General features: G+C 44.2%; 1 protein-coding gene and 2 pseudogenes across 1 annotated transcript; 2 read left to right on the top strand and 1 right to left on the bottom strand.

Moving 5' to 3' along the window:
* Nucleotides 1-1,910: 1,910 nt before the first annotated feature.
* Nucleotides 1,911-3,510, bottom strand: LOC122756598. Its single transcript, XM_044006688.1, has 3 exons — nucleotides 3,492-3,510; nucleotides 3,188-3,413; nucleotides 1,911-2,147 (listed from the first exon to the last, which is right to left on the bottom strand). Exons 1-3 carry the CDS (start codon nucleotides 3,508-3,510, stop codon nucleotides 2,063-2,065), a joined length of 330 nt encoding a protein of 109 aa, XP_043862623.1. The 3' UTR covers nucleotides 1,911-2,062.
* A 5,478-nt stretch (nucleotides 3,511-8,988) lies between these two features.
* On the top strand, nucleotides 8,989-13,958 carry LOC122756593 (annotated as a pseudogene).
* Nucleotides 13,959-17,235: 3,277 nt separating this feature from the next.
* On the top strand, nucleotides 17,236-21,938 carry LOC122756592 (annotated as a pseudogene).
* Nucleotides 21,939-22,682: the final 744 nt, after the last annotated feature.

Raw genomic sequence — 22,682 nt, 5'->3', positions numbered from 1 at the left:
TGGAAGGAAGAGTACCTTGAAGAACATAAGCGAAACAAATGGCGAGTCCCTAATAGAGACCTCTGTGTCGGGGATATGGTGGTTGTCAAGGAAGACAACCTTTCGTCCAATGAGTGGCGATTAGGCCGAATTGACGCGGTGTTTCCAGGATCCGACGGCCATGTCCGTGTGGTCGACTTCCGCACATCGCGGTGGCTCATCAAACGTCCCATAGCAAAGGTCGTCCTTCTTCCGATATAAGATGCCGGCTGCCTATTTGGAAAGCAGATGTGCTCGAGGTACCAACTCGTACCGTTGCCGAATCTGCAGTGGGATCCACCCGTTACGGAAATGCCGCCGATTTCTGCCCTTGAGTGCCGAGAAGCGGCTACGGGCTGTCCTTGCCAATCGATACTGCCCCCGCTGTCTGGCCCACGATCACTCCGACGGAACGTGTCGGCGAGGGGACTGCTGCAAAACGTGCGGTCAGGATCATCACACGCTGTTGCACCTCTTCGAGCTCCACAGCCCGCGGAACTCCTTAGACGCTCTGCGCCCCTTGTCCGCCACTCCACGGTGGCCCCCAGCTACTCCTCGGCCGTCGTCCGCCACTCCACGGCGGCCCCCACCCGCTCCTCGGCTCTCGTCCGCCGCTCTACGGCGTACTTCAGCCGCTCGTCGACAATCACTTGGCGCTTTCCGACGTCTTTCAGCCGCTCCTCGGCCCTCGTCCGCCTCACCACGGCGTTCCTCGGCCTCTCAATAGGGTCCGTCCGTTGCGCCTAGGCAGTTTTCCGTCCCGTCCAAGTAGCCCGTCGAGCGTAGCCTCCGCTCCGTCGCTGTCGCCCCTGTTACGGCGACACAGCGCCAACCTGCTACCGACTGCTCTGGTGCGGATTAATACCGGAACTCAGGTATTCGACACGGCGGCACTTATAGACCCGTGCACGCCTACGAGCTGCATCGAGTCGTTGCTGGCGACAGCGTTCAGACTGCCAACTACCAGAGTTGGGGATGAGCAGATTTGCTCGGCCACCGTAAGCTCCAAACGGGACATCAGCGTCCGGTTCGATCTGATTTTCAAGGTCGAGCCCCACGTGCGCATTCGCACTCCAATCCGGGAGCTGAGCGAGACAGTGCGGGCCCACTTCCGGGACATTTCCTTGGCCGACGAGCGTTTACCTACCCGCTACAATCTCCGTGGTCCTGGGAGCGGACCTGTATACGCGAGTGATGCAGCCAGGCTTCCTGAAGTTCCAGGACGGACTGCCGGTGGCCCAGACCACCGTTTTCGGATGGGTCGTGTCCGGGGCCTGCCATCAGCCATAGCAAGGACCATGTTGCAACCCGGGTGATTGCAAGGGGGTGACGGAATGTTAATGTGAGAGGCCACTGTATCGCCTCTGCGCACAGAGCATTTGCTCTCGTCCGGGCTCGACCCTCTTTTCCGCACTTACGCTCTCGCTCTCCAAACTCCGCGGTCGGACGCCGTCGATCACCCGAGCCCGTATGAACGTCGAGATCTTAGAAGCTACAAAAGCTAGAAAGCTAAAATTAAGTATACAGAATCCAGAGACATGGGACGCAACGCAAGTTTGTTGACCCATGTTGCCGCGCCCACTTCAACGCCCACAAACCGCACAAAAGTGCCACGCGCACACTTTTAAAAAACGTTTTGATATTTTTTCATTTATTTATATTTATTAGTTTTGCTAAGAACCTGTTTGCCACGCAATCAAACCGACCTTGCCTATTAATAGTGCCGTTTTGTAACTCTAACGGCTGCAAAATACCGAACGTCAAGCCCACGTAAAAAAAAAATTGTTCGATTTCATTTTTAGACTTGCATATTTTATTAAAAAGCAGTCATACTGCTTCAGTTATTGTGTACTGATTTGAGTCGCTAAAAAAAGTGTACCTTATGTGTACCATTAAAGTGTGATATACTGCAAGAAGTATTTTATTCATAAAAACGTTTACCGAAAGATGGTAATATCTTTTTACGTTTGTTAACAATGCCAATGACTCACTGTATATTTGGCTGTAAATTTTATAATATATATTTATATATGTTTTCTTTTTTTTATTTATTATTTATTGGAAACACAAATATTTTATTCCGATCCTTCATTGTCAAGTCCAGAATATTTATTAGATGTCTGCAAAACCTACAATAAAATTAAACAAACTATTAGAATAGCACGTTTTATTATTATTTTAAAAGTATATTTTATACTATTGACTTAATCAATTTGGAAATATTGTAGTATAAATACGATAAGGATGGATACAGGCCCTTAAATATGTCCTGATATGAGTGATTTAGTACTATTCAAAGTTATTTTTTGTCTTTTAAAATAATGTCTTGGAATAGGCAACATAATTTGTAAGCGCCTTGTCTGTGCAATCACAAACTATCTATTCCAAAGTAACACTTAATCTTTTAATCAACGCACTTAATGCGTTCTTCTGGGAGCGGAAGAAAAACATTCAAGCGCATGTCTCTTTCGAAAATTTATAAGTAATCGAAAAAAAATATTAATTAAAGGATTGTATATTTTTATTGGAAATCCAAGATACAAACACCGCTATTATCTAACTATTTACAATATATCAGTATTCGATAATTTGTTGTGACACATAACATAACTAACATAAAACAAGAGAGAATTCTATAATCGAGTTCCCCGACTTTTAGAAACCGTTTCTTAGGTAGTAAAAGTGCGAACGAGAAACTTTATATTTGTCAAGCATATCGATAGATATTGAAAAAATATATAAAAAAAAAAACAATAATTAAAAATAAAAATTCAAGTGTGGGAGTGATAATGGGCTTGGCAACATCAGACTTGCGCTCCTCTATGTCTCTGGAATCGACGTGCTTAATCTCAGCTTAGTTCTAGCTTTTATTGTTCCTGAGATCTGATACGGACAGACGAAGACGGCCGGATCGTAACGGCTTTGATGCTTGAAGAATATATATACATATGTATATGTATATACTTTATATGGACGGAAACGCTTCCCTCTATCTGTTACATACTCTGGTATACCATTACTTTACTATAAAAATCAATACGTACTCAATTTAAAATAATGAGAAACTGATACTATTAGGGGTGCTCCGTTAATCAATTCAATTATTGTCCGTGAGATAAGCTAGCGCTCCTCCCCGAACCACCTTTGCCGACCAAAGACTCCACCTTCCCTTTCTGACCAGGCTAGGTCCTTGTGATCGCTTGTCCTTCGCTTGTAGGGATCCTCCTGGATGCCCTCTTCGACCGTCACTTGTCGTTCGCTCGTTCCGGGTATAGTTCCGCGTACTTTGACCGTTTCACTATGTGCTGTCGTCCGTTGCGAACTTTCACTGACTGACTGTCTGACTGTACGGACTTCCGTGTACTCTTCTGGTTGACCGCACTTTTCCTGATCGACTGTGTTATTCTCCGCGCACTTTTATAGGCCTCGAGAATCCGGCTATTTCCCTTTTTGCGCACGTCTCGCTCGGTTACAAGGTCCAATCAAAGACATTAGAATAACAAGATGCGTAACGCCATACGATTTTTTTGCACACGATTTTTTCGTGGTGGCTTTTCAAGTAGCTCCAGGCTCTCTCGAAATTTTGTTCAAAAGCCAGTGAGCGGAGAGCTCTAGAGCCATCAGCTCTCTTGCACGCATTACGCATACGCGTATGCACAAGCATTGTAAAAATGACAAAATATTCCCTTCATTTTAGAAGTTCTTAGACTTTAAATCAATATTATTTTTTATAAATTGCCACCACTTAAAAACTCTAGTTTTGCATTGCCTTAACATAACAATTATTTAAATTCAACATAGAAATAATAATAGCACAATCTATGTACCTAATAATGCATAATAATTTTCAAATATGATTTTATATTAGAATAGTTTTCATTAGAGTATTCAGCGTGCGACGTGTGCAAAATATAAGACGTCGATGATTCTTCGGTGCTTATGTCCGCACTTCGTGCATCAATGAAATCAATTTTGCAATAAAGAGTTTCCATATTTTTATTTATGTTATAATTAATATTTGAGTTTATGAATTATTTTTATGAAATATTTTAAATGTAATTTCTTTTTTTTTGAAAATTCTTTGTTTTAAATTACAGTAGTTTTAATAATTTACTTTATATACATTTTAATTATTTACTATAGTTATTTAGTCAAATTACTAGTATAAAAATTACCAATTTTCAGTATTTAAAATGCAAATAAGATTCACTTAAATTATTTTTTTATATTTTATTTTGATATTTTTAAAAAGCGCGCAATTATGGGTGGTAAGAAATGCTCTACGAGTACCGGGTATAAAAAACTTCTTTCAAACCATAAGAGTTACGAATCGAAATTGACCAAAACATTAATCAAATTTGTTTCTTAGATCAAAATTGATTTCGGCCCTAAAATCGTCTTCTACACGATCTCCTTTATTGTTTTTACTCATACAAGCAAGACAATTCTATTTTTAGATTTTAACGCTCACGATTTTAGGCGAGCGAAAAGAGAGCAATTTTGGTCGTCACCAAAAAAGTGGCTGCATAGTGCAAAACCAATGTATGGCCGTTACGCATCTAGTTATTATAATATCTTTGGTCCAACTCATGTCCCGTTAGTTCACGGTGTGTCCTCTTTGTGCTTGTTCAAAGTCCACACCGTTACCGTTCGACCTCCAGCGCGGTACCGTTAGATCACGGTCTCTCCGCTTTGCAGGGGTCAAAGGTCTATTATTTTACCGTTTGACCTGACCGCCCTGGACTCATCTCGCATTCCAGCCGTCTTCTTTGTTGCCACTTTTTTTCCATTTCTAACAGTATTCCAGAAAATATTAAAAAATCTTGTTCACACTTTTACTAGCTTAGTCGGGAAACTCGACTATAGCGTTCTCTCTTGGTTTATATTTATTATTTTTATATTTCTATCATATATATGTATTATATTTTTAAAAAAATGTATTTTGTTACAATTTGTGCTTATTACATAGAGTTCTTTGATTGCTAACATTTAAATGAATATACACATTATGGATGGAAGAATACTTTCTAAAAGCTAGAAAGGTATCTTTTTGAGAGGAAAGTTTGTGTGGCCATGCTCTTGTCATGGGTGGGGTTTGAACCCACGACCTCGTGTTTAACAGGTAGTAGCGCTATCCACTACACTACGAGGCCCCTCCGCCCGTGGTCGCACGGACTTCAAATTTTGTATGCAAACTATTTGTGTTTTCTAGAAAATCAGAAATTAGAAGGACTATCTAAAAAACTATCCATATACTACGAATAAGATTACAAATAGAAATTGTTCTAAGCATCGTTCTAAGCTTAGCTTCAGAAGGTAAGTTAATAAGCTTTAAGACCAACATTAAGACGATTTTTTGAACCGGTTGAATACTGTCCGAGTGAACTCCGTATTATGGGCTCAAAACTGATGTTCCATACTCAAGAATCGGATAGACTAGCAAAATGTGTACGTATTAGTCATGTGGAGATCATCGAATTCCTTTAACCACCGTTTATTAAATCTGGCACACCCCTGGTTTTATAAATAATTAACGAAACGTAATTGTCTTGCATACAGAACCCGTGCAATTCAGTCCAAAGAGCACCCACTTAAAGTGTACGTCGCGGGTAAGTCACGATAAAAAGTGAGCATACACATTGAGGCATTTAAGTTTTGTAAGTTATCCCGCCACCATTTTTGAAAGCTGTCTAGATCAAATTGTTAGTCCGAATGGAAAAAAATGTCCTTATACTGCAGACATAATTTAACATCCTCTGCGTACATAAGTACACGCGAATGTTTAAAAACTAAGGGAAGGTAATATTAAATAGATAAAAATGAGCGAACCAAGCAAAACCGAGCAAAAAGTTTTTTGGCAAATCGATAGAAATTTGCAAGACTAATAAAAAAATGAAAAAATATCAAAACATTTTTCAAAAGTGTGGGCGTGGCAGCTTTGGGCGGTTTGTGGGCGTTAGAGTGGGCGTGGCAGCATGATTCGACAAACTTGCGCTGCATCTATGTCCCTGGAGTCTGTATGCTTAATCTCAACTTTCTAGCTTTTGTAGTTCCTAAGATCTCGACGTTCATACGGACAGACAGACGGACATGGCCAAATCGACTCAGCTATTGATCTTGATCAAGAATATATATACTTTATATGGTCGGAAACATTTCCTTCTACCTGTTACATACTTTTCAACGAATCTAGTATACCCTTTTACTCTACGAGTAACGGGTATAAAAATATAAGTGAATCATAGGATTTTAGATAATGAAAAATATAAGAAATAATGCATGGTTTAGTTAAAAAAAAAATAGAACAAATTATGATCGACCATTAATTAAAAATAATAATGAAAAATAGGGGAAAATCAAATAAAACTCACTCACCCTGCGACCCCGTCGTTGAGCTCAATGACTGCTGAAAATCTTTATAACATAGAGGATCATTTTGTTTCGACCATGAGTTTAAATTTAAGCACAAAAAAATTATAAATTATTAATTAATTAGCTTTTGATCATTCCTTATTTCATTTTATAGAATTTAAGTTAATAAAAAATAATTTACTTTAAGTTTTAAGTATTTCAATTCAAAAAAGGAAATTTAAGAGAAAACATTTAAATTAGTGGCATAATACGACCCAGCGTCCGAATTATTGAAACAATGAAAATTTTTATATCAATTCTTCTTAGCCACTTTTAATCGCAGAATGAAACTTTGTGAAGACCTAGCACATTTTTCGGAAAATTGGTCAAAAGAGTTGGCATCGATATTCCTTGGAGACGGTTCGGAAAATTTTCAATATAAATTTAATTGGCAGACGTCATATTTTTATTCCAGCTTATTGGTCGAAATACTTCCAAGACATAGCAGCAGCGCTGCTAATTCATCCCGAAATTTCAAATTGCAAAAAGAATTAAAGTTAAAACAAGAGAGAACGCTATAGTCGAGTTCCCCAACTATCTGATACCCGTTACTCAGCTAGTGGAAGGGAGAAGGAGAGTCTTAAACACAGTTTTTGTCGGTTTGTAGGCGTTATAGTGGGCGTGGCAAAAAGGTTTTTTGGAAAATCGATAGAAATTTACAAGACTAATACAAAAATAAAAAAAATATCAAAACACTTTTCAAAAGTGTGGGCGTAGCAGCTTTAAGCGGTTTGTGGGCGTTAGAGTGGGCGTGGCAAAAAGTTTTTTGGTAAATCGATAGAAAATTACAAGACTAATACAAATATGAAGAAGTATCTAAACATTTTTCAAAAGTGTGGGCGTGGCAGTTTTAGGCGGTTTATGGGCGTTAGAGTGGGCGTGGCAACATGAATCGACAAACTTGCGCTGCGTCTATGTCTCTGGAGTCTGTATGCCTAATCTCAACTTTCTAGCTATTGTAGTTCCTGAGATCACAGCGTTCATACGGACGGACAGACAGACGGACATGGTCATATCGACTCGGCTATTCGTCCTGATCAAGAATATATATACTTTATATGGTCGAAAACGCTTCCTTCTGCCTGTTACATACTTTTCAACGAATCTAGTATACCATTTTACTCTACGAGTAACGGGTATAAAAAGTGCAAAATTCCAAGTGTGAAAAAGAAAAAATAATTTGTGCCAAGTTCAGTGAAAATTTCTGGGTCCAAAGCTCTGCCAAAAGTGGCAACCATTCTGTACTCGTTTCACTGTGTACAACGCAAGCCAAATTCTTTTCGCAACACATTTATGCGTAATCTCCGCAGTCCACTTAATACAATTTGCGATCGAAGAATACAATAACAAAACAAACAACACATACCCTCTGGCCATTCCAAATAAAATATAAATTAAACATTTACACGCCAGTGCCTGCCCACATATGTTAGTTATCAAACCCATGATTCAGGGGCCCTTGCCCAAATTATAAATAGTTTTTCGAAATCCAATCTGAACGATTGACTTTCCTTTGTTCTCAAAAGTCGCACTTCGCCGGCCTGCCACTCTTTATATAAACATATCCAAATATTCCCACCAAGTCATGAAAACCAAGCCGTTGCCGGCCCACAGCTTGGCCACTTAAATAAACAAACTAACGTAACGTAAACACAGCCTCCTCTTGGTGACCAAGAACTTATTGCGCTTCAATCTGCATTGGTCAACAAATTTGAATTTCACAATGCGGAGAAGCAATTTCATCACCAAGCTTTTAATCTAAACACAAATCAAAGTTAAAGAAGTTTTAAGAAAAGCTCCTGGCCGAGGTTTGGAGGAAAAGAATCACTCTTTATGGGGCAGTATGATTCGGGACGAGAAAAAGAAAGGTTGAAAATAAGAAAAGTGTCTTGTAATTGTGAATTAAGTTTAAAAGTTTCACTTCAATAAAAATTATATTAAATAAAAAATTATTTTTTTAAATAATTATTCAACAATAAATTTAATTTGTATATTATCTACATATATTACCGATATACATTGCGCATATTATCGGCATTCCTTATAAACGTATACCAAAGTGTAAATTGTTTCCCGTCGGCAAGTCCAAAGCAACAAATAAAATTTGTTCCAAGTGCCGACGCGGAAAAGGAGTTTTATATTCCATCTATAAAATACAAGAGTTTTTAGTAGTACTTACAACGCGGGGAAAAGATTCCAATTCCACCATTCCAAATTTCTCCGTTTCCAGTTGTAAAGGAACAAATACAATTTTTTTCTACGTTCTAATAAATATTTTTCGACCGTGTTCAACATTCCAAGTGTTCCAACCGTAAATCAGGTGGACCTGATTACCATAAATCACCGGTCATTTATACAATTCGCTGTTCACTCCAAGGCAGCTGTCCAATTAGTCCAAACTACGGCGTTCCCACTTAGTAAATGTTACACCACTTTCACACCTGAACATCCTATACGGTCTTTTTCCGCTGCTTTCTACCGTTCACGGAAGCAATCTTAAACTTATTAAGTGCAGTCTAACGAATCTGTCTACATTTGCAAAAGTGGGACCTTCTCCAAAACCGCTTCCATTCCATTTCGCATTTCTTCGATTATGCCCATCGGGGACGATAAGAAGAAGTTGTCCGCTGACAAACCTAGGTCTATTTTTTCACCACAAGGGCCGAAAAGTCCAAGAATTCCAAGCATTTCGATGAAAACGTCTGCGCAGATTTCCGACGACTGTGCTAATCCATCCAAGGCCACAGTACAGCGTACAATTAAAAATATGGCTGCTTCCGATCTAGCGCTAGCCAAATTCATTTCGGTTTCTGACCGCTTAAGCGAATTTGAGGCTCAGATTTGAGCTCCAACCGTCACGATGCTTAGCGTCCGTCACGACCAAGTCCGAACCCTATGGGACAAGGTTAAAAAGAAATTCGACCTCTGCTCAGAGTGCCTTTTGTCAGCAGGCGAAGCGGCAGCAGGCAACATGCCTATTCTCAGGGCTAAATACAGTTATTGCTATTCAGTCTATGAAAGGTGTGTTGCCCAGCTCGTTGATAAAATCCAGCAGGGCACGTCTCAGTCCATCCCAGCTGCAAACGCTGCGCCCCAGGCCTACATTTCCTCTGGATGTCGGTTACCTCCATGCGATACAGAAGTTTTCGCAGGCGACTATCTTCGCTGGCCGACTTTCCGGGATCTTTTCACAGCCATTTATATCAATAATCCACGGCTGACTCCGGTTGTAAAGTTATTCCATTTAAATGCCAAAACAAGTGGCGACGCGCATGCCATCGTTTCGATTTCGCCTCTTACCAACGAGGGTTTTCGCTCTGCGTGGGAGAACCTAACAGAGCGTTTCGAAAATAAACGATTGTTGGTAAACAGTCAATTGAAAATCCTGTTTAATGTGCAGTCGATACCAGAGGAATCTGGGGCGGTCTTGAAGGTACTGCAAAGTACTGTTCAAGGTTGCTTGACTGCCTTAGAAATGTCAGGCATCAACATTGAGAACTGGAACTGCATGCTAGTATATCTGTGTTCATCCAAGCTCCCGAAGATAACTCTCTTCTTATGAGAGCAGTCGCTCCATAAGAAAGCCGACATCCCGACATGGGTAGAGCTGAACACCTTCCTCACAGAACGCCATCGAACCCTAGAGGCCATTGATGATGTGATACCGTCCGTACCAAGTCAGTCGCACTCCAAAGCGATGAACTCAAGTGGGCCCTCTAGAAAACTAAATTCCTATGAGACGAAAGTGGCTCCAAAATCGAAAAGTTGCGACTTGTGCAACAAGGAAAACCATCCTGTCCGTGTATGTCCGCGTTTTCTCCAAAAGCCGACATCCCGACATGGGTAGAGCTGAACACCTTCCTCACAGAACGCCATCGAACCCTAGAGGCCATTGATGATGTGATACCGTCCGTACCAAGTCAGTCGCACTCCAAAGCGATGAACTCAAGTGGGCCCTCTAGAAAACTAAATTCCTATGAGACGAAAGTGGCTTCAAAATCGAAAAGTTGCGACTTGTGCAACAAGGAAAACCATCCTGTCCGTGTATGTCCGCGTTTTCTCCAAATGTCGGTTGACGACCGGTCAGCCTACATTAAAGAAGCAGTTATGCTTAAACTGCTTTGCAAAGGGACATCAGCTTCGTGAGTGCAAAAGCACGCACAATTGTTTTACTTGCCGTGGCCGGCATCACACGTTGTTGCACCGAAACAACCCCTTTTCCAGCAATTCAAGCCCTTCAAATCCTGCAAGGCCAATTTCCGCTAATCAGGCCAATTTCGTTCCAAATGAGCAAGCCGGTGTTCAAAATTATTTCGCCACGGGCTCAAGAGCTATCCTTCTTGGCACTGCCGTAATCAATATTTCCCATCTTGGCACTAACTTTAAGGCACGCGCCCTGATCGACTCCGGATCAGAGGCAACATTCATAACCGAGCGACTGTTCAATCTAATTAGATTGCCATTCCAGGTGGTTCAAGCCCAAGTCTCAGGCTTAAACCAAACAGTAGCCGCTCAGTCCAAGAAGCTCTGCAGTTTCACCATCCGATCTACGACTAGGCCCGCGTTGCAGTTGAAGACGACGGTCTATGTCCTCCCTCAACTAGCCGGAAATCTGCCTTCCTACCCAATTCCGCAAAATTTCCTTCGGGATCTTCCCGATTTTCCACTTGCGGATCCAAAATTCTATGAGAGCGCACAAATAGATGTCCTTATCGGAGCCGACATTCTGCCTTCAGTGCTTCTGAGTGGAGCAAAAACCAACATCTGTGGCTCTCTCTTGGGGCAAGAAACCATTTTCGGCTGGGTATTAACTGGGCCAGTGTCAGCCTCAGCACAATTTCCTTCAAACGACCACGAGAGACGAGTTCAGCAAATATTTCGTTACTCTGCCTTTTCGCGACCCAGAACATATCGGTTCCGGGCTAGGGCATTCCGGGTCTTTCGCGTTGGCCCAGTTTTTAAGAAATGAGCAGCGTCTAAAAAGAGATGAGGCCTTAAAAGCGAGATACGATTCGGTGATCCAGGAATATCTCGACTTAAAGCACATGCGACAAGTTCTTCCTACCCATGATTGCAACGCCTATTATATGCCACATCACGCCGTCTTAAAACCGGAGAGCGTAACTACTAAGCTCCGTGTAGTATTCAATGCCTCCAGCCCTTCATCGAATGGTACAAGTTTAAATGATATCCTTCATGCTGGCCCTGTCTTACAGTCCGACTTGACCATTCAAATTCTGAAGTGGCGCTATTTCCAATACGTGTTCAGCGCCGATATCGAAAAAATGTATCGGCAGATCTGGGTAGATCCGAAACACACTCCATTCCAGCGAATACTTTTCCGTAACAATAGAGATTTCGAATTGAAAACAGTAACCTTTGGAGTCAGTTGCGCGCCTTTCCTGGCCATCCGTGTACTGCAGCAGCTAGCAGCTGACGTAGAACTCAGCCATCCAAAAGCTAGCAATATCATTCGAAATTTCATGTATGTGGATGATGTTCTAGCCGGAGCGGACTCCACGGAAGAAGCTCAGCTCATGGTGCAAGACCTCCGAGACGCTCTGAATTCCGCCGGATTTCCATTGAGGAAATGGACCTCCAACCAAAAGGACGTTTTAGCGGCCATTCGGAGCAACCATCTATTAAATACTGATTTTCTCGAGATCAATGCAGAAAGCACTGCCAAAACCCTCGGTATTCGCTGGAAGGCAACCTCCGACGAATTCTTCTTCGTCCCGTCAGAGTTGGCTATTGAAACGTCCTTTTCAAAACGCCAAGTCCGGTCCCAAATTGCCAAATTGTTCGACCCTGAGGCTGGTAAGCGCCGTTTATCGTTCGAGCTAAAATTTTCATGCAGGAGATTTGGCTGCAGGAGCTTGGGTGGGACGAAAACATTCCAAATGAGCTTTTTCAGCGATGGCTTAATTTTCTCCGAAGTTATTCGGTTTTAGAGCAGATACGCATTCCACGCTGGCTATCGTTTCATCCAGATTTCAAGGTCGGGCATCATGGTTTTTGCGATGCATCGCAAAAGGCTTATGGGGCGGCAATATATGTCCGCGTAGAAGTGGGCAGCACCATTATGGTGCAACTCCTAACCGCGAAAACCGCTCCCAAGACTGGAGCTGTGCGGAGCGTTATTGCTTTCCGAAATGGCTGCAGCCATCATTCCGCAGATGCCTACGATTAACTCCTTTACTGTTGGACGGACTCCACGATAGTGCTTGCATGGTTAAGCAAGCCAGCGTGCCAGTGGACCACATTTGTAGCCAATAAGGTGACGAAGATCGCCCAGGCCACAAAAACAGAGAATTGGTCTCATGTTCAATCTGAGCATAATCCAGCAGACCTGGCAAGTAGAGGAGTTCCCCTCCAAGATCTAGCCGATAGCCAGTTATGGTGGCACGGACCGACTTGGTTGCCAAATCCACGCAACCAATGGCCAACTCAGGTCGACAACGCTCCGGTGACCGACCTGGAGAAGCGTGCTCTAAAAGTCCATCTCGCAAAAGCTCCTTCTGAAGAGTTGTTGGCACGTTTCTCCAAGCTTGAGAAAGCTCTACGGGTCCTTGCTTACGTTCATCGCTTCATTCAGCGGTGCAGGAAGCAGACATCTCCATCTGATGTGCATTTGCTGGCCACTGAAATCGCCGCCGCCGAGCGGTTCCTAATTTCGAACACTCAGAATTCCCTGTGGAATATAACTGCCTAAGTGAAAAGCGTCCAGTGCCAAGTTCAAGTGCCATCCTAAGCATGAACCCGTTTCTAGATCCGCAAGGACTGCTCAGGGCGTGCGGCCGTGTGGCGGCTTCCGAAAGCCTTCAATACAATGAACGGCATCCAGTGATTCTTCCGTATAAGTGCCTGCTTTCTCGCCTTCTTGCGAATTTCACTCATCGCATAACTCTCCATGGTGGTAACCAGTTAATGGTGCGCCTCATCTGGTCGAAATACTGGATTCCGAGAATTAAGAACCTGATGAAAGCAGTAGTAAATTCGTGCAAAGTATGTCTGATCCACAAAAAGCGGTTGCAAAGTCAACTGATGGATGTACTCCCTAACGAAAGAGCATCGTTCTCCCGACCATTCACGTATACTGGCATGGATTACGCCGGTATGTTCGATATAAAGAACTATACGGGAAGAGCAGGTCTTATCACAAAGAGCCACACATTTAGAGCCTACATCTGACTTAACGACCGAAAAGTTTCTTGCCGCTTTCGCTCGTTTTGTATCCAGAAGAGGGTGTCCACGTCAAGTCCTGTCAGACAATGGCAAAACCTTTGTTGGCGCTGCCAACGCGGGAAAGCAGGCGATTTCCTTCAGGCCGTAAAAGAGTCGATGACGAATGCCTATAGTCATCAAGAGATGCAATGGCAATTTATTCCTCCGGGGGCACCCCATATGGGAGGCCTTTGGGAAGCAGGCGTAAAACGTTTTAAGACACTATTTTACAAATGCAATGCCACACGAAAATACACGTTCGAAGAGCTCTCCACGCTCTTGGCAAAAATAGAAGCGTGCCTTAACTCCAGGCCGCTCTCTCCTATGTCTGAGGATCCGACAGATTTGCTGGCTCTGACGCCAGGTCATTTCCTTGTCGGGGGACCCCTTATGTCCACGGTGGAACCCGAAGTAAAGGGAGAAACGAAATCCATTCTTAATCGGTGGCAGCATTTGAAAGCTCTCCATCAGCAGTTCCGTGTGGGATGGAAAGAAGAGTACCTCAAAGAACTCAAAGGCCCCGTCCAAAAATCTCCGCATCGATGACATGGTCGTCATCAAGGACGACAACTTACCCTCTAATGAGTGGCGGCTCGGCAGAATTGAGTCTGTCTTCCCAGGAGCCGACGGCAACGTCCGTGTAGTAAATATCCGTACTGCACGTGGAGTTGTTAAACGTCCAGTGGCAAAAGTGGTGCTCCACAATAATAGCCGCTCCTCTCGTTGTTGTAGTTGTAGTTCACTAGCACTAATCATCCATTATTTTTCATTTCGTTTTCGATCTTCTTTCGACATTCAACTACAGCATGGCCCCTCGTCAACAAAACGCACGCAGTGCTCGTGCCTTGGAGAGCAGACGTACCCGACTTATTCAATCCTACCGATGCCGAGTCTGCCGAGGTATCCATCCTCTTCGGAAGTGCGCGAGGTTCCTAAAGCTTAGCGCTGAAAAGCGTCTGCGAACAGTCCTCATTAGCAAATACTGCGCCAACTGCCTCGCTCACGAGCATTCCACGGGAGACTGCCGAAGCGGTGATCATTGCAAGAAGTGCCACCGATCCCACCACACGCTGCTCCACATGCACGAGCAGGTTAGCTCGTTGTCGCGGTCGCGGTCTCCAAGCGGCGCCAACCCGGCAAGCAGCTTCGGCCTCGTCCCAACGTTCCCGCCGGCAAAATCCGCCAACTCAGCGTAGGAGTTCACCGCCACGTTGCCTGGACCACGCAAGGACCATCGCTCTCGACGCTGCTGCAGCGCCACAGCGTGAACATCCTTCCGGCAGCGCTGGTCAAGTTGGGGACAGGGACGAAGACCTTCGAGACCACATCACTCATCGATCCGTGCACCCCCATGAGCTGCATCGACGCTTCGTTGGCGTCAGCCTTTTCGTTACCGATGACCAATGTTGGCGACGAGAAGGTCTGTACGACGACGATTCGCTCCAGGGTCGACGCGAAAACGAAACTAGAGGTCGTGCTTAAGATCGAGCCCAGTGTGCGGATCCGCACACCTTTCCGGGCATTGGGCGACACAGTGGTGTCCAAGTTCCAGGACATCATGCTGGCTGATAACCAGTACCATCGGCCTGCTACCGTCTCCATGGTCCTGGGAGCAGACGTTTATAAAAAGGTCATCTAATCCGGATTCCTGACCTTCGACGCCGGTCGCCCAAAAAACATTTTTTGGGTGGATCGTGTCCGGTGCCTCCAGCATGTCGTAGGATGGATATGTTGCAACCCCAGTGATTGCAAGGGGGGGGGAATGTCCAAGTTACGGGGCTTGGACTGTCACCCGCTCTCCGCTCCCTCTTACGCTCTCTCGCTCTTCACCACAGAGTCTCCAAGGAGTCTCCACTGCGCTTGGGAGAGCCTAGCTAATTAGAATAAGCTTCAGTGTAAAAACTAATTTCGCCGAATAAACATACGCCCGGTCGCGACCGCGCAATTACGAAAAGTCTAGTGTTCGCTTTTCTTCGAGTGTTTCTATTTCAGCATATTTGGAAAATTCCCCCTACAACCCAACATTTTTGATCCATTCGAGCCAGATCACCTGGATTTTCAAGTTAGTCCACCAACGAACAAATTACAAGATAAGTACGAAATTTCCATTCCTTTTAATTGCCGGTCTGCAGCAAAAGGTTCGAAAATCCAATTTCGTTCAATTTGCTGTAAGATTTATTGTCAAATCTAACGGATTTCTCCGTCAAAGGGGAATTAATGAAAAGTACTTATTCATACATACATACATATTCGGGCTCCGCCATATTACCCACCGTTCTCCTTTCACCCTCATTCGTGAAACTTTCTAGGTCCAAATTTCCGAATATATTTAAATATTCATCCAGTCCGAAAAGTGCAAAATTCCAAATGTGAAAAAGTGAAAATAATTTGTGCCAAGTTCAGTGAAAATTTCTAAGTCCAAAGTTCTGCCAAAAGTGGCAAAAATTCTGTTCTCGTTTCACTGTGTCCAACGCAAGCCAAATTATTTTCGCAACACATTTTTGCTTTAACTACGCAGTCCACTTAATACAATTTGCTTTGCTATCGAAGAATACAATAACGAAACAAACAACACATACCCTCTGGCCATTCCAAATAAAATATTAATTAAACATTTACCCGCCAGTTCCATATATTACATCAACATATACTACATCCATATATAATACATATATTACATTAACATATATTACATCAACATATACCACATCCATATACATTGCATATATTACATCTACATATACTACATCCATATATATTACATATATTACATCAACATATATTTCATCAACATATATTACCGACATACATTGCGCATATTATATGCATTACTTTTAAGCATATACCACAGTGTAAATTGTTTCCTGTCGGCAAATCCAAACCACAAATAAAATTTATTCCAAGTGCCGACGCGGAAAAGGCGTTTTGTTTTCCATAAATTTCAAATTAATTTCCGAGCAATAAATTAAAAGCGGTTATTTTTCTCTTTTTTTAACAAATAAATTTTGCAATATTTATTAAAATATTTTTTAATTATTATATTTATTATATTTAAAAAAACTGCAAGACAATAATTTTTTCATCCATAAATAAACAATACGACCGCCAAATATAAGTTCACCCGACAAATATTTTTTCCTGTATTGCTTGGATATTAATTTGTGTTTGTTTTAGAAGTACTTACAACGCGAAGAAAAGACTCCAATTCCACCATTCCATTTTCTCCGTTTCCAGTTGTAAACAAAAAAATAAAATTTTCTACGTTCTAATAAACATTTTTTTTCACCGTGTTCAACATTCCAAGTGTTCCAACCGTAAATCAGGTGGACACAGGTCATTTATACAATTCGTTGTTTACTCCGAGTCACCTGTCCAATTAGTCGAAACTACGGCGTTTCCACTTCGTAAATTTTACACCACTTTCTCACCCAATACATCCTATACGGTCTTTTTCCGCTGCTTTATACCGTTCACGGCGGCAAGCTTAAATTTATTAAGTGCAGTCTAAGGAATCTGTCTACATTTTCAAAAGTGTGACCGAGCTCCAAAACCGCTTCCCTTCCATTTCGCATTTCTTCGATTATGCCCATCGGGGACGATAAGAAGAAATTGTCCGCTGACAAACCCAGGTCTATTTTTTCACCACAAGGGCCCAAGAGTCCAAGAATCCCAAGCGTTTCGGTGAAAACGCCTGCGCAGATCTCCATCCAAAGCCACAGTACAGCGCACAGCTAAAAATATGGCTGCTTCCGATCTAGCGCTAGCCAAATTCATTTCGGTTTCTGACCGCTTAAGCGAATTTGAGGCTCAGATTTGAGCTCCAACCGTCACGATGCTTAGCGTCCGTCACGACCAAGTCCGAACCCTATGGGACAAGGTTGAAAAGAAATTCGACCTCTGCTCAGAGTGCCTTTTGTCAGCAGGCGAAGCGGCAGCAGGCAACATGCCTATTCTCAGGGCTAAATACAGTTATTGCTATTCAGTCTATGAAAGGTGTGTTGCCCAGCTCGTTGATAAAATCCAGCAGGGCACGTCTCAGTCCATCCCAGCCGCAAACGCTGCGCCCCAGGCCTGCATTTCCTCTGGATGTCGGTTACCTCTATGCGATACAGAAGTTTTCGCAGGCGACTATCTTCGCTGGCCGACTTTCCGGGATCTTTTCACAGCCATTTATATCAATAATCCACAGCTGACTCCGGTTGAAAAGTTATTCCATTTAAATGCCAAAACAAGTGGCGACGCGCATGCCATCGTTTCGATTTCGCCTCTCACCAACGAGGGTTTTCGCTCTGCGTGGGAGAACCTAACAGAGCGTTTCGAAAATAAACGATTGTTGGTAAACAGTCAATTGAAAATCCTGTTTAATGTGCAATCGATACCACAGGAATATGGGGAGGCCTTGAAGGTACTGCAAAGTACTGTTCAAGGTTGCTTGACTGCCTTAGAACTGTCAGGCATCAACACTGAGAACTGGGACTGCCTGCTGGCGCTAGTCCCATCATCCAAGCTCCCGAAGATAACTCTCTCCTTATGGGAGCAGTTGCTCCATAAGAAAGCCGACATCCCGACATGGGCAGAGCTGAACACCTTCCTCACAGAACGTCATCGAACCCTAGAGGCCATCGATTGTGTGAGACCGTCCGTACCAAGTCAGTCGCACTCCAAAGCGATGAACTCAAGTGGGCCCTCAAGAAAACTAAATTCCTATGAGACGAAAGTGGCTCCAAAATCGAAAAGTTGCGACTTGTGCAACAAGGAAAACCATCCTGTCCGTGTATGTCCGCGTTTTCTCCAAATGTTGGTTGACGACCGGTCAGCCTACATTAAACGGAAGCAGTGATGCTTAAACTGCTTTGCAAAGGGACATAAGCTTCGTGAGTGCAAAAGCACGCACAATTGTTTTACTTGCCGTGTCCGGCATCACACGTTGTTGCACCGAAACAACCCCTTTTCCAGCAATTCAAGTCCTTCAAATCCTGCAAGGCCAATTTCTGCTAATCAAGCCAATTTCGTTCCTAATGAGCAAGCCGGTGTTCAAAAAATATTTCGCCACGGGCTCAAGAGCTATCCTTCTTGGCACTGCCGTAATCAATATTTCCCATCTTGGCACTAACTTTAAGGCACGCGCCCTGATCGACTCCGGATCAGAGGCAACATTCATAACCGAGCGACTGTTCAATCTAATTAGATTGCCATTCCAGGTGGTTCAAGCCCAAGTCTCAGGCTTAAACCAAACAGTAGCAGCTGAGTCCAAGAAGCTCTGCAGTTTCACCATCCGATCTCCGACTAGGCCCGCGTTGCAGTTGGAGACGACGGTCTATGTCCTCCCTCAACTAGCCGAAAATCTTCCTCCCTACCCAGTTCCGAGAAATTTCCTTCGGGACCTTCCCGATTTTCCACTGGCGGATCTAAAATTCTATGAGAGCGCTCAAATAGATGTCCTTATCGGAGCCGACATTCTGCCTTCAGTGCTTCTGAGTGCAGCAAAAACAAACATCTGTGGCTCTTTCTTGGGGCAAGAAACCATTTTCGGCTGGGTATTAACTGGGCCAGTGTCAGCCTCAGCACAAAGCAGAATTTCCTTCTTTTCGATGCAATCACAAAATTTTGGGAGGTGGAGAATATACCAATAAAGTTGGTAAAAGAATCCGATTTCATGTGCGAGAAGAAATTCCTTCAAACGACCACGAAAGACGAGTGCGGCAAATATGTCGTTACTCTGCCTTTTCGCGACCCAGAAAATATCGGTTCCGGGCTAGGGCATTCCAGGTCTTTCGCGTTGGCTCAGTTTTTAAGAAATGAGCACCGTCTAAAAAGAGATGAGGCCTTAAAAGGGAGATACGATTCGGTGATCCAGGAATATCTCGACTTAAAGCACATGCGACAAGTTCTTCCTACCCATGATTGCAACGCCTATTATATGCCACATCACTCCAGCCCTTCATCGAATGGTACAAGTTTAAATGATATCCTTCATGCTGGCCCTGTCTTACAGTCCGACTTGACCATTCAAATTCTGAAGTGGCGCTATTTCCAATACGTGTTTAGCGTCGATATGGAAAAAATGTATCGGCAGATCTGGGTAGATCCGAAGCACCTCCATTCCAACGAATACTTTTCCGAAATAATAGAGGGGAAATCAGAGATTTCGAATTGAAAACAGTAACCTTTGGAGTCAATTGCGCGCCTTTCCTGGCCATCCGTGTACTGCAGCAGCTAGCAGCTGACGTAGAACTCAGCCATCCAAAAGCTAGCAATATCATTCGAAATTTCATGTATGTGGATGATGTTCTAGCCGGAGCGGACTCCACGGAAGAAGCTCAGCTCCTGGTGCAAGAGCTCCTAGACGCTCTGAATTCCGCCGGATTTCCATTGAGGAAATGGACCTCCAACCAAAAGGAAGCTTTAGCGGCCATTCAGAGCAACCATCTATTAAATACTGATTTTCTCGAGATCGATGCAGAAAGCACTGCCAAAACCCTCGGTATTCGCTGGAAGGCAACCTCCGACGAATTCTTCTTCGTCCCGTCAGAGTTGGCTATTGAAACGTCCTTTTCAAAACGCCAAGTCCGGTCCCAAATTGCCAAATTGTTCGACCCTGAAGGCTGGTAAGAGCCGTTTATCGTTCGGGCTAAAATTTTCATGCAGGAGATTTGGCTGCAGGAGCTTGGGTGGGACGAAAACATTCCAAATGAGCTAGAGCAGATACGCATTCCACGCTGGCTATCGTTTCATCCAGATTTCAAGGTCGGGCATCATGGTTTTTGCGATGCATCGCAAAAGGCTTATGGGGCGGCAATATATGTCCGCGTAGAAGTGGGCAGCACCATTATGGTGCAACTCCTAACCGCGAAAACCGCTCCCAAGACTGGAGCTGTGCGGAGCGTTATTGCTTTCCGAAATGGCTGCAGCCATCATTCCGCAGATGCCTACGATTAACTCCTTTACTGTTGGACGGACTCCACGATAGTGCTTGCATGGTTAAGCAAGCCAGCGTGCCAGTGGACCACATTTGTAGCCAATAAGGTGACGAAGATCGCCCAGGCCACAAAAACAGAGAATTGGTCTCATGTTCAATCTGAGCATAATCCAGCAGACCTGGCAAGTAGAGGAGTTCCCCTCCAAGATCTAGCCGATAGCCAGTTATGGTGGCACGGACCGACTTAGTTGCCAAATCCACGCAACCAATGGCCAACTCAGGTCGACAACGCTCCGGTGACCGACCTGGAGAAGCGTGCTCTAAAAGTCCATCTCGCAAAAGCTCCTTCTGAAGAGTTGTTGGCACGTTTCTCCAAGCTTGAGAAAGCTCTACGGGGCCTGGCTTATGTTCATCGCTTCATTCAGCGGTGCAGGAAGCAGACATCTCCATCTGATGTGCATTTGCTGGCCACTGAAATCGCCGCCGCCGAGCGGTTCCTAATTTCGAACACTCAGCGCAGAGAATTCCCTGTGGAATATAACTGCCTAAGTGAAAAGCGTCCAGTGCCAAGTTCCAGTTCCATCCTAAGCATGAACCCTTTCCTAGATCCGCAAGCACTGATCAGGGCGTGCGGCCGTGTTGCGGCTTCCGAAAGCCTTCAATACAATGAACGGCATCCAGTGATTCTTCCGTATAAGTGCCTGCTTTCTCGCCTTCTTGCGAATTTCACTCATCGCATAACTCTCCATGGTGGTAACCAGTTAATGGTGCGCCTCATCTGGTCGAAATACTGGATTCCGAGAATTAAGAACCTGATGAAAGCAGTAGTAAATTCGTGCAAAGTATGTCTGATCCACAAAAAGCGGTTGCAAAGTCAACTGATGGATGTACTCCCTAACGAAAGAGCATCGTTCTCCCGACCATTCACGTATACTGGCATGGATTACGCCGGTATGTTCGATATAAAGAACTATACGGGAAGAGCAGGTCTTATCACAAAGAGCCACACATTTAGAGCCTACATCTGACTTAACGACCGAAAAGTTTCTTGCCGCTTTCGCTCGTTTTGTATCCAGAAGAGGGTGTCCACGTCAAGTCCTGTCAGACAATGGCAAAACCTTTGTTGGCGCTGCCAACGCGGGAAAGCAGACGATTTCCTTCAGGCCGTAAAAGAGTCGATGACGAATGCCTATAGTCATCAAGAGATGCAATGGCAATTTATTCCTCCGGGGGCACCCCATATGGGAGGCCTTTGGGAAGCAGGCGTAAAAAGTTTTAAGACACTATTTTACAAATGCACTGCCACACAAAAATACACGTTCGAAGAGCTCTCCACGCTCTTGGCAAAAATAGAAGCGTGCCTTAACTCCAGGCCGCTCTCTCCTATGTCTGAGGATCCGACAGATTTGCTGGCTCTGACGCCAGGTCATTTCCTTGTCGTGGGACCCCATCAGAAGTTCCGTGAGTACCTCCTCCTGAAGAGTACCTCAAAGAACTCCATTAGCGCACTAAATGGCAGGCCCCGACCGAAAATCTTCGCATCGATGATATGGTCGTCATCAAGGACGACAACTTACCCTCCAATGAGTGGCGGCTCGGCAGAATTGAGTCTGTCTTCCCAGGAGCCGACGGCAACGTCCATTTAGTAAATATCCGTACTGCACGTGGAGTTGTTAAACGTCCAGTGGCAAAAGTGGTGCTTTTGCCGACGGAGTCTTCCGAATCTCCACAATAATAGCCGCTCCTCTCGTCCTTAGTTGTAGTTCACTAGCACTAATCATCCATTATTTTTCATTTCGTTTTCGATCTCCTTTCGACATTCAACTACAGCATGGCCCCTCGTCAACAAAACGCACGCAGTGCTCGTGCCTTGGAGAGCAGACGTACCCGAGGTATTCAATCCTACCGATGCCGAGTCTGCCGAGGTATCCATCCTCTTCGGAAATGCGCGAGGTTCCTAAAGCTCAGCGCTGAAAAGCGTCTGCGAACAGTCCTCATTAACAAATACTGCGCCAACTGCCTCGCTCACGAGCATTCCACGGGAGACTGCCGAAGCGGTGATCGTTGCAAGAAGTGCCACCGATCCCGCCACACGCTGCTCCACATGCAC

Source organism: Drosophila santomea, unplaced genomic scaffold, assembly GCF_016746245.2.
Source record: "Drosophila santomea strain STO CAGO 1482 unplaced genomic scaffold, Prin_Dsan_1.1 Segkk5_quiver_pilon_scaf, whole genome shotgun sequence".
In the NCBI taxonomy this organism is placed as follows: Eukaryota; Metazoa; Arthropoda; class Insecta; order Diptera; family Drosophilidae; genus Drosophila; species Drosophila santomea.
This window is presented reverse-complemented; position numbering and strand designations above follow the sequence as displayed.

Excerpts from the sequence above, each read along its gene's own strand:
- LOC122756598 (XM_044006688.1), bottom strand. Across the intron at positions 2,148-3,187 it reads GACCTAGCCTGGTCAGAAAG|GTTTTGCAGACATCTAATAA; the intron begins GGAAGGTGGAGT and ends ATTTTATTGTAG.